Genomic DNA, 12,543 nt, shown 5'->3' on the forward strand with positions numbered 1-12,543 from the left:
AATTGGAGGAATAAACTTTACCTCATCTTGTGTTCCACCATAGTTTGGTTGAGATAAGTCAATCTCTGCAGCTTGGGGTGCAACCACTGGTGGTGGAAGATTTTCTATGATAGTAACAGCAGCATGAGGAGGATTTTAGATACCTACATAAGGAGGAGTCTCAACCGCTTGTGGTGTCTCATTGGTAGTATTGCTTGCTTCAGTTGCACTCTCAGTAGCAGTAGCTTTGGACTTGGCAGCCGCCGCAGCAGCCACTGCAGCTGCAAGATCAGCAGCAACCTCGTCAGATCTCTTCTTTGTACATCTCCTCTTGGTATGACCTTTACTCCACAATATCTGCATGTGAATGACTTCAGGTGTCTCTTTAGACTAACAGTTGGCTTAGCTTTCTTATTTTCATGAGTACCCTCATCAGCATCCTTCGTTTATTTGGTTGTGAGTTTTACTGGCTTCCATTTAATGTTAGGAGCTTGTGGTTGATTATAGATTGATTTTTTTTCACAGAGCTTGGCCTGGGAGAGGATTGATGTGATGTGCATATGACTTCTTTTATTCGCCCATGCAAGCGTAGCACAAGCATGAGCACAGGAAATGCCTACAATTAATTAATCAAATCCAGACCGATTCACATTCTGTTTCAAGTAAAGCAAAAAAAAATTAACAGTGAAAATAACCATGTTGTAAAAGTAAAAAAGGTCGCCTGTTAACATCTAGAACTGGCAGGTGCATAGTCTTTTGCCTAGATCCCCAACCATGTTTATTGGGTGTCAATGCACCTCAAACTTTTTGTAACCTTCATCTCCAGTCTATATAGGGACCTAATTCTTTGATTCTTTCCTAACTTTTTCTAACCAGTTCGGAACATTAGGAGGAAGTTTTCAACCATGGTTGTTCAACTTTACCTTGTTCTTTGCAATTAATCTCATAACGAACATCCTTACCTCTTCAAGTAATGTGATGATTGGCTTGCTCCTATCCTCCTTGATCCATTCATTGAAAACTTCACATGCATTATTGCAAATATTATCCAGCTTTGGCTTGTGGCTGAATTGAGACTTTGTCCATGATTGCTTCGGTCACTTGTTAAGATATGTCCATGCTTCCTCACTCACCTTCTTTATCTTGTCCATGTTGTCCATGGAGTCTTGGAATGTGGTTGACCTAGCACACTCCCAGAGGAGTCTCCTGTAAGACCCAAAACTTTTGAAAAGTCTTATTATAAACTAAGTTTAAATTACATATTTATTTACAGTTTTAGTTTCAGAAATTATTTTATTAAAAATAATTAAAGACAATTTTGATTAATTGGATTTAAAGTAAATTAAGGTTTTATCCAAACTCTATAATTATGGATTATTTTCCTATTTATGATTTAAAGTTTTAGAAATTTGAAAATAATGAGGTTTGACTATTTAAATTAGAATTTTATCTAATTTTATCATTTTTGAATTATTTTCTATATTTAAATTATAAAGTTGGTAGTTATGAATTTTATATAATATGATTTAAATAATTGATATTTTTATAATTTAATACTTTAAGTTTTAGGAATAAAGAAAATTAATCTTATCATTTCATAATTTCAATTAAAGTATTTGATTTCAAATTAATAAGTATTTTGATACAACAAATAATATTTTTGAAATAATTTCAAGAATTTAATTAAATTTCAATTTATTACTCTATGCCCTAATTTTATTAAAATTACCTTATTCTAATTAAATCTAAAATCTCCAATTACAATACACAAAACTTAACCTTAACTTTTACCAAATTGAACCCTAATCCCCCCAAAACACAAACAACAGCCGCAGCCCCCCTTTTCCAATAAAACATACGCACACACATCAGAAAAAGTAAAAGAAAGAAAGAAGAAAGGGAAGAGAGGAGAGGGGAGCCGCGGGAAAGGGAAGGAAGAGGGGAAGAGGAAGGACGGCGCCGGTGGGTGTCACTGCCGCTGCACCGCCGTGTTGCACAGAGGAGGGAGAGAGCACGAAGAGTAGAGGGAAGAGAGAAAAAAACGCGTGCGAGGAAGCTTAGCCGCGGGAAGAGGAGGCGCGTGTTTGACCCGTCACCGCCGGTCCGTCCATCCCGACCCGTCATCGTCGCGAGGAAGACCAGAATCGAGGGAGAGAGAGAGCCGCACGAGGAGGAGAAGTCACCGTCGCCGTTTATCCTCCTCGCTGCCAGATGCCGTCGCCGTTTGCGAGAGGGAGAGAGACGCGCTATAAGGGAGCTACCGCCGTGGAGTGTGTTGCCGTTGCGAAGTCGTCGCCACCAGATTCGCCACTGCCGAAGCTTATGGCCGAGCCTCTGCCGCTGGATCTCCACACTGCTGCTGTTGCCGCCAAAAACCGCCACTGAAGCCTGTGTCATTTGGTAAGCTCTAACCATGCTTCAGCTTTCTTATCCGTTAAGTTCACCTTTACCATGAGAGTTGTTGCTGAGGCTGTTTGTGCTAGGAGTTTATCGCGAGTTGCCGTTGCCGGAGCCACCACCGGAGCTACTTTCGTTCGGTTCAGCTGTTCTTCCTTGTTATAATAGGTATCTCTGTTTCGAAACTCTCATCGCTAGTTATAAGAGTTTTCTGTTATGTTTGGTTATAAACTGGTTCTAGTAACGTAGGTTCCCCCTTTGTATCTTGCATGTCACTTTTAAGTTGCTGTAATTGTCGCGAAAGTGATCATGGACTGAGGTTTCGGGCCGAGAGAAAAGAGTTCCGTTGACGTGTTTGGTTTATGATTTCGACTTGTTGAAGTAGGAGCTTTTTATAAAAACTAATTTATTTTAAATTGGAGATTTTTTATTGGTTTGGTTTTGAAATGATTTTAATACTTGAAAGTCTAAATTTCGTTTTATTGGAAACTGATTTGGTTTTGAACCCGTTAGAAAGGGTTGAGGATTGGTTTGGTTGGGACCCGAAAAGGGTGGCAAAGTCCAATTTTTTAAGTGAGGTGCTGCCAAATTTTCTATAAAATTTGAAACTTTGTTGAAATGTTATTTAGAAAAGTTTTGAATTTGAAAAATCGTATTATATGATTTATTAAGAAAATGATTATGTTTCGAATTTAATTTATTTGAGAAAAACATATGTCTCGAGTTTGATTTATTCAGAAAAGAATTATTTTACGATTTTAAATTACTTAAGAAAAGTATTATATTCTAAGATCGATTTTATATAAAAATGGCTTATGTTTTGAGTTGGACGTAGGGACTTCATCCAGATGCGCTTTACTAAATTTACAAGAAATTGGACTTTGATTGAATGATGTCATTTTGTGATGTTTTGGAAAAAGTTGGAAGAATTGGTTTCAAGAAAAAAAATTGGATTGGATCTTGGGATTTAAATTGTTTCGAAACTTTTAAATTATATGTTTTGGTTTTGATTTGGTCTAGAAACTTCCTTTGAATAATTCAAATTAAGAGCACAATGATTTCTAAGAATTTTTACTGAATTTAAGAAAATAAGGTCGATTGTTTTCCCCTAAAGTCTTGAGACCTTGCCGTGGATTTTAATTAATAACGTTTGATTTTAAAGTGATTGATCGAATAGTTTGAAAATGAATGATTTTGAGTATTTCATAAGAGATTTTGAATTTGGCATGGTTTTGAAGTTGTTTGGAAGTTTTGGAAAGAGGTTGCGGTAAATGGCTTTGTTTTGAAAAAGAAAAATTTACTTGAGAAAAGTGGTTCTTTGCAAGATGTGAACTCAATACGTTTGTTATTGGAGGTAAATGGGTCAAGAATGATTTTGATTATGGTATGAGCCTAATTGATTGTGTATATTACTGAGATTGTTGATAAGTCATTTGCGCCTGGCAAGGACAGTGGTTAATCCCGCTTGTCGAGGTTGTAGCGCTGGCGTAAGGACGGTGGTTAATCCCACTTGTGTGGTGTGAGGTCGGAGGCAGAATATCCCACTCACATCCTTTCAGAATCACAAGAGTGTGCAGGCACTATATCTTAGACCATGTGTTGGGTACGTTATCCCAGGGGATTTCCATTTATTCGGGACCGAAAGACGACATCTCCATGGGGATGTGTCGGGTTGACAGTTGAACTGACATGTGATATCACAGCCAGTAGGACAGACATTCATCATTTGCATCTATGTGACATTGTTTGGGTGTGCATATTGTAATTGGTTTGCCTATGTGAATACTTATGTTAACTGCTAACTATTATATTCATTGTAATTGTTCTTGATTGTGCTTAAACTACATTAATTGTGATTGTGTTTGATTGGTTGGTTTGTGATGAATTGGTTGATGATTGAGTTGTTTGGGCTGGGGGCCGTGTTGGTTTTGGATGGGCCTGAGGCCGTGATTGGTATGCTTGAGGTCTAGTTCTTTATAAAGTATCTGATTGGTTTATCATAGACTTAATGAACCTATGCTTGGAACAAGATGATCATTTATACTGCGTAGGTAACTTCTTTTATGTTCATGGTCTAGTAAAATATGAAAAATCAAAATCTTACAGCATAGACTTAATTGAACATATGCTTGGGACAGGTTGGTCATTCATACTGTCTAGGAAAACTTTTGAGGTTTTACCAGAAAGAAAAAAGGTTTTGAATTTTGGGGAATTAACAAAGTTTTCTTTTAAAAGGATTTTTGGATTTTTAAATGTGAACCTAGATATTTGAGAAGATACATAAGACGAACAATGAATCACTGTACTTTAAAAATAGTTTTATTTTACGTATCTTATTATAGCAATTCTGTAAACCTATAGTGAGAACCATCGAGGCCGATGTTCTCACTCCCCTACAGGTTTATTCTTTTTCACGATATGGGCAACGAAACTTCAGAAGAGCTTATTCGTTTTCTATTTATTCGATATTTTTGTATTATCTTAGATATTAAAGTATTGTATCTGGTCTGTATGTATATATATGTATATGTTTTCAACGAAGAAGTGTTTTTGAAAGGTTATGCGGTTTTAAGTTTAAACAGACTCTTATTTTAGTATTAAATATGTTTAGAGTCGTTGTAATATCTAATCTATCAGAGTGGCGCAGCCGGAAGCGTGATATTCTGATAGTGAGGGTGCTACATTTTCTCAGCTCAAGATTCTTCCGCTGTTTGTTAAAACTTTTCCATAGGTGCCATACACAGAAACGATGATGGAACTATAACATGACATCTTCCACAGCAGAAATCAAACCTTGCATATCACAAACACATGTATATCACATTACTTTAATGATGGAGAAACAGTCCCTAACTTATATAAAATAAACCAAACTAGTTTAACACTTTGTTAATTTCATAAATTAAATATACAATTTAGTAGATATTTTGAAATAATCCATCTGCATCCTATTTTAACAACATCAGGCCAGTCTCATCCCAGAAATTTAAAGCAAAAACATAGTTCCACCATTTCTTTCCATTCATACCAATTTCAGTCTAGATATTTTATGCAGATATCAATTAATTAGAGTTGACAAATAGCTACCTTCTGCATATCAGAAATAAAATACCACTCGTTAGTCTTGTAGTCTCCTAAATCATTGTGGAGTAGCTCCAGAAATTATTTCCAGTTCTCCTTGTTTTCAATGTTAACTATAGCCCAAGTAATCACATAAATGTGATGATTTGCATCTTGTGCCATCGCTGATAATATCTGCCCACCAATTTGTGTCTCCAGAAATGCACTATCCAATCCAATTAATGGTCGATACCCAGCTTTAAACCTGTTCTTGCAACCACTCAAGCAAACATACATCTTCTCAAACATAATCTGTCCATCAAGTAGTGGAGTCACCCCAATCTTTACTGTAGATTTCAGATTATTTTTCAGAAGAGTTTCAACATAATCCCTTAACATGGCATATTGTGCCTTCTCATCCTGGTAAACAACATTCCTTGCATCTGCCAAGGCTCGAGCAATTGAATTCCTATGTAGAATCAGATCACACTTTGACTTAAAGTACTCTACAGCCTCACATTGCTTGAAATTAAGGTACTTCCTAACCTTTTTAACTAACTTACTAGCCAGCCATGCTCTGTTTGTAGCCCTGTTTGAATTTTTTCTTGGACATATATGATCATCATAAAATATCTTGATTTGCCAGCAACAATCCTCATGATCCCTTGAGGCATACTCAATCCAACAGCACTCATCCACTTGGCACACTGCCCGACACCTAACACTGTCTTGTTTTATGAACTTAATCCATCTTTCCTCTTGTATAGTAAACTCTTGCACGACATCTTTAAACTCTTGTTTGGTATTGAATTTCATTCCCACTTGAAGTTTCAACTCCCCAAATCTTTGACCCTCTTTGAGAATGGAAAATTCATCTGACTTCCCATTAGATTCCAATTCATCCTCAGAATTATGAGGAGTTTTCATTTCCTCTGAGTGCTAGGAGTTAGCACCATCAGATTCTGTACTTAGGTCAAGAGCTTCAGACATAATTCCTTTCCCTGGATTCCCTAGAAAACCTAGGTCCACCTCTACATATGAAATATCTTCAACAATTGCATCATCATCTTGCATAACAGTCTCCTTTCCTATCTTCTACTTTCCTTTAGCCATGGTTGCTGTGCTTTGAACCTTCTTGACCTCTTTCCTATTTGGTTTAGAAATTTTTTTAACTTATTTATCTTTATTGCTAGAGCTGGCCTGCTAGTACTGAACTTTCATCACTGCTACTTGATTCATTTGTAGTTAAATCCATATGAAGAATTTGCTTGCCTTTCTTAGCACTCCAACATCCTTTTTCCTGAGATCTTACAATCTTCTTAGGTGGGTTAAATTTGGATTTGGGTTCGGTTTCGAAAGTAAACTTAGGCTTTGGTTGATTTTTGTTGAGCTTCAGCTTTGGGTTGGGCTTTGTTGTTGGATTTTGCTCATGGGGACAATGGGAGTTAGATAGGGCTTCTTATTCGATTTCAGAATTGGTCCATAATTGGGTTTGGGATTCTCAGGATTTGTCATAGAGTTTGGGTCATCATTGGTAGGATTTGAGATGGGGCTTAGCAGTGGATTTGTTTAGGATAGGGTATGGAGTAGAAAGAATTAGGCTAGTAGTTGATTTGTCCTCTGGGGTTTGATTTGAGGTATCCACAGGGAGGTTCTTACTAGTCTTTAAGTCACCACCTTCAAAAATCTCTCCTTCTTCATAATCCAGACACACCAAAGCTCCCTTCCTCTCCAACAATTCTAGTGTGAAAACTTCATGTTCAAAATAAACATCAACTACTCCATCATTCATCTATGCCTGAAAGTACATCTCTTTTAATTCATCATTACTGGTTAGAGCTCTCAGTCCAACCTCCAAGCTCCTCTCCGGAACCAGCTACCAACACTCAAGTACCTTATCATATCCGAGCTCCTTGAAATAGTTTCTAACGAAGAAAACATCGAGTGTATCCTCATCTAAATCTCCTAAGCAACTTCTATTGTCAGGTGAGTAAACCAATATTTCAGCAACATTTTTCTTAAATGTTCCACCATGATAGAACATGATATCCATCAATTTTTTCATCTGCACAAAAAAATACACAATTTTATCCAATGTAGTTTCACATTATTAACAATAGAGTCATCAAATCACAATACAACACAAACCAAAATTTCTTGAAATAACTACATCATTGACATTGCCATTATACAAATACCCTTATCTCCTGTGTGAAAACATATAAAAATCCCTACCTACAACAAACACAAAAATCCTAGCTAATAATCTAGTTTCAATGATTTTTCATCAACCTACACAAAATTCCGAAGTAAAATCCACAATCATGCATACCTTAATACTGTAAAAAAGAGAAAAAATTTATCTACTGTGCACCTACCTCTGTGTCAGGGAGTTTTGCGAAGAAACCTTACTCCTTCCTTCAGCGATTTCAAGCCAATGATAACCAGGGTTCCGATGAACTCCAAGTCGCTTCACCACAATAACCCTCACAAGGATTCACGGATGCCAACATTTTCAGCAACGTCTTTTACGTTTGAAGAAGATAAAGAAGACAAAGTGATCTCTTTGATATGGGATTTGAACATCTTAACTCCCTCATAGTTAAAACGACGTCGTTTTAATATGGGTTTAACGCCAAAATTAGTTTGATGTTTCAGGTTGTCCAACATGACAATCATTTGTCAAGTCACTCCTGGCGACAAGCAATTTTACTAGAAAATAGGTAAGGGACCACTTAGGTGTATTTTATTCAATCTTAAGAATATAAGTAGTGCAATTAAAAAGTTAAGAACCAAATAAATACATTTTGTGAATCTCATAAATTACTTTGAGTTTAACTCCCAATCAAAGCAAACGAGACTTTTATTGTTGATCGAGCCCAACATCTCTATATTTCCATTACACGTGGCTGATTTGGCTCAGCCTCAGCTAACCCACCAAAAATTTAAATGTGCATCAACAAGCCCTGATCTGACACAATCACCTTCCTCCAATACAACAACTCCCATGTGTTCAATTAGCAATGTAACAGAGAGAATTTTTGTATCTTTGATCAAGTTACATCTATACTGTAATGTTCACCAGATATTATATATAAATTTATTAGTATACTTTCATCGTATCATTTATTACATATACAGCAACATTCATATGTAAAATAAACTAAGGCCTAAATCATTATCATCTCAAATCTTTTTATTGATAAATAGAAGTTTTAATCATTATAACACTTGAAAATTGTATTTCCTTATCCACTTTGTTTGACACCGTCAACAAGGATTGGAAAGGAAGATACCTGAAAAGATCGCACCTAATTACAACTGTCTACATTAAGAAACATGACACCATACTGAAGCTTTTTTACTGAAATACGCATGAAAAATTCTTTAATTCTCAATATACGTACGATTTGATCTTCCTCCTCAAATACGCACAGCTATTTTATTTGGATCAGCCACGAAATAGTTCTTGGCAGCAAGTTAAGAATGGTGAGCACGAAATAGTGCATTGGGTCGGGCCACAGCTTCTACAGCAGGTACAAAATAGGCGACCTCGCCTATGACACACACGAAATGGTAGAAATCGTGTATGAAGCACACGAAATGGACGAACTCAATGCAGACACACGAAATGGGCAAAAGAGTGGAATACTTTACTGTAATCATGTTTTCAATTTTTATGTATTATTTAAGGGCTTTTTTACAATACAAATTATAATCATGTTTTACATTGCCAATAGTTTAACATAGATTCTATTTTCCCTCAGAATTTAAAAGTATCATTCTTTTGATTTTGATCAACATCTATTTTTTTATTAGCTTATAAATTTTATAATTTATTTTAGTTCCGTGAGTATTCTTTAATTTAGTATATTTTGGATTATAAATTTTTATTATTTATGACTCTTTTGTTACATATAATTAGTATATAATAAAAACAAAAATAAAATACAATAAAAAGTACAATAAAAATAAAAAACAAAAAAAATCATACAAATATAACATATAATAATTACAACCAATAAAATTTATACACAACATAAATATAGTACAATAAAGGATAGAAAAATAATTTATATAAACAAAAAATAATAAAAATTAATAAAAATAAAATTTATATCAATAATAGTTGTCATATAAATAAAAAAATACAATAAAAAATTAAAAAAATAACATCAAAGAAAGACAGGTAGCTTATTGAGTTACAAGAACAGGTAGGCTGCTTACATCGTGTGTTTTGTTGTGTATTTTTGTTTATTCATATTAACATTGATGATATGCATCACCACTGCCGTGTCCCCAATTCATGTCTGCTGTCCCTGATTTGGTCTATTCATTTCGCTTCTGCCATGCTTAAAATGAGTTCCCCATTTCATGCCTGCACTAAGTGAAATAGTCCTCCCATTTCGTGGCCACCATGCTAGGAATAGTGTGAAAATCCATTTCGTGTCTGCCATCCTAAAAATGGCCCTGCGTATTTTGAGAAACATTTTCATATATGCGCATTCTGGGAATTAAAGAATTTTCCATGTGTATTTAAGTAAAAAAGTCCCATACTGAGAACTGTAACGTATTTTGTGTTCAAAAGACCTGTATACATGATACAACAAATGTTATGGGATGGGGCATATATGCACATAGAATCTACATTGAAATACTACTTTTTGAAAGAGTAAATGCAACACAATTTAATTTGCAGCAGCAATATAACAGTATCAAATGACTTGTTCATAGCTCAAAAATTAGAAATCATCAATATTCAATACTACGACAGTCCAATGACACAAGAAAATAACCACTATTATTCTCTGTTAGCAAGCAGTATGTTAGTCTAAAAAGACATTCTATTCAGATTCTTGGAGTTGTTGGCATTGAGAGAAAAACAAGACAATATTAAAGAATTGATCATAAAATTCTATTATAAAATTAAGGCACATAATATTTGACATAATTACAAAATATTATTTACTAAACTTAGTCTACTAAAAAAATTACTTCAAACAATTAGAAGTCTCAAAAATAAATCAATCACGTCTTAAATACATATCCATCTAAAATGTTGTCCCATAAACACTATAAATTAATTATCAAACACATAAATCTTATGAAAAACCAAACATTGATATAGGATGCATAAGAAACTCGAATATATCTAATAAATTTCTTCTACAAAATTTGTTGTATCTTTGTACACATGAACGGTGTCATCCACACCGAAAGTTCTCATGTTTTGATCCTTTTTTAAATATAGTTAATTTCACATTATACTAATTATCTCGGAAATTTGAAATACTCACTTTTAAGCTTCCCAATCCCTCCAAAGTGTAGCATACTAACTGATCGATCCAGCCTCTGTTTGTCTCCGACTCCGTCGTCTCGGTTCCGTTTACAGTGTGTTTGTCGTTATACTCGCCTTTTACATTAGTTCTATTTTACAGTGTGTTCTTTCTATTTAATTAAATTGTATTTGAAGTAATATTGATTATATTCATATAAATTATTGATTGATGCTAATATAATATTATGATGTGATTAGTTTTTAATTTTAATTTATTAATATAATATTATTATTTAAAAAAAATATGGATCAAGAACCAAAATATAAGAACAAAATTAAAATTAATATAAAAGAAAATAATGATATTTTGGTCTTTGATGCGGTGCAAATAAATACCGAAAGAAAAGTAAAAATGATTGAAATTAATATGTACAGCAATAGTTTTTCCGTGCAACAAATTTATTTTAAAAATTCTTTAAAGTTTTCATTTCATTCTTTTGTAACCTGTTTGGAATGTTACCGAACACTATAAATGAGAAAGAATGTAAAATATTTATTTATAAATATTATGAATCAACTTTTATTAATTTTGAGTTTAATCAAGAAGGTTGGGACCAACTTAAAAAATATTTAAAAGATTTTACAAATATTTTAGCTTGTTTATAAGAGAGAAAAGAAAAGGCTATTTTTTTCCAATATGATAACGGAATGTGAGTAACGCAGCGTTATGGAGGTTGTGGGTGTTATACAAGGCTGTGACGGCGGAAAGCTGAAGTTAGGTGGGGGATGAAATCGGACCGTCCGATTTATTTCTGAGGGAAAGGGAGTCTAATCGGACTGACCGATTTTGGGTTGGTTTGTATATGATTCAAAAAATCGGACGTACCGATTTGTTGCTACTCGAATCCAGGAGACCTCAAATCGGTCCCAGGGATTTGTGGGTCAGAAAAAATTTGGAGACCTCAAATCGGTCCCAGGGATTTGTGGGTCAGCAAAAAACCAGAAATCGGTCCCAGGGATTTGTGGGTCAGAAAAAAATTTTGATCCTTAGGTGACTAAATCGGATCCACCGATTTGCTGCAAGGTAAAACAGCTGCTGAGAAATCGGTGGCAGCGATTTCTAGTGCGTGGAAATTTCTGAATGAACCGGTCGGTCCGTCCGATTAAGCGACTCATGCGTCCATAAACGAAGATTGTACCTAGAACCCCAATTCTTCTTCTTCTTCAGTCCGTGAGTGTCTGCAACCCGGTGATGTTCTTCCTCTTCTTTCATTTTTCTTTATTTTTGTATATTAGATTTTATTGAGAGTGAGACTGTTTAAAGTAGTTTGATATTATGGATGATAGAGTTATATTAAAAATTTATTGTTATGGACAGATTTTGTTAGAAACATATGAGGGAGTTCAATTTGTATGTCAAAATCTAGTAGATGTTGTTATTCCGTTCACATTGTCATTGGATGAATTGAAAGGTGTGATTTGTGAGAAGATACATTCAGAAAGATCAGGAAGAATATCGTGTATTTTGTACAGGTATCTTTTACCTGTGTTTAGTGGATTCGTCCATTTTCAGACGAAATACGTGACAGATGAAGCGAGTATGCAGGAAATGTTTTCAATGTATATTGAGAATCGCCGGCGAATATCGTGCATCGAGTTGTATATTGAGTTCGAGCAATCTGAAGTGGACCGAAATATTGAAGTCGAAGATTATGATAGTGGTAGCGATGAGGATTTTGAAAGTAACTATGAGATCGTTGGTCCAAGTGACAACGAAGATGGAGCTGATGGCCCCATGAACCCAGATGTGGCGGAGGTTGCTAATGCAC

The 12,543-nt window shown here is 34.9% G+C and overlaps 2 protein-coding genes across 2 annotated transcripts in view; one reads left to right on the forward strand and one right to left on the reverse strand.

Annotated features, from left to right (window-relative positions):
• Window positions 1-5,538: 5,538 nt before the first annotated feature.
• Window positions 5,539-6,363, reverse strand: LOC107471088 (uncharacterized). The gene has a single exon (XM_016090540.1). The coding sequence runs from the start codon at window positions 6,361-6,363 to the stop codon at window positions 5,539-5,541; it is 825 nt and encodes a 274-aa protein (XP_015946026.1).
• A 5,951-nt stretch (window positions 6,364-12,314) lies between these two features.
• LOC107471080 (uncharacterized) overlaps window positions 12,315-12,543 on the forward strand; it is a 1,763-nt gene continuing 1,534 nt past the window's right edge. The window contains exon 1 of the mRNA XM_016090529.2: window positions 12,315-12,530. Coding sequence (XP_015946015.2) covers window positions 12,315-12,530 — 216 coding nt within the window. The remainder of the gene's footprint in view (window positions 12,531-12,543) is intronic.

The sequence above is a fragment of the Arachis duranensis genome, chromosome 1 (assembly GCF_000817695.3).
Source record: "Arachis duranensis cultivar V14167 chromosome 1, aradu.V14167.gnm2.J7QH, whole genome shotgun sequence".
NCBI classification, from domain to species: Eukaryota; Viridiplantae; Streptophyta; class Magnoliopsida; order Fabales; family Fabaceae; genus Arachis; species Arachis duranensis.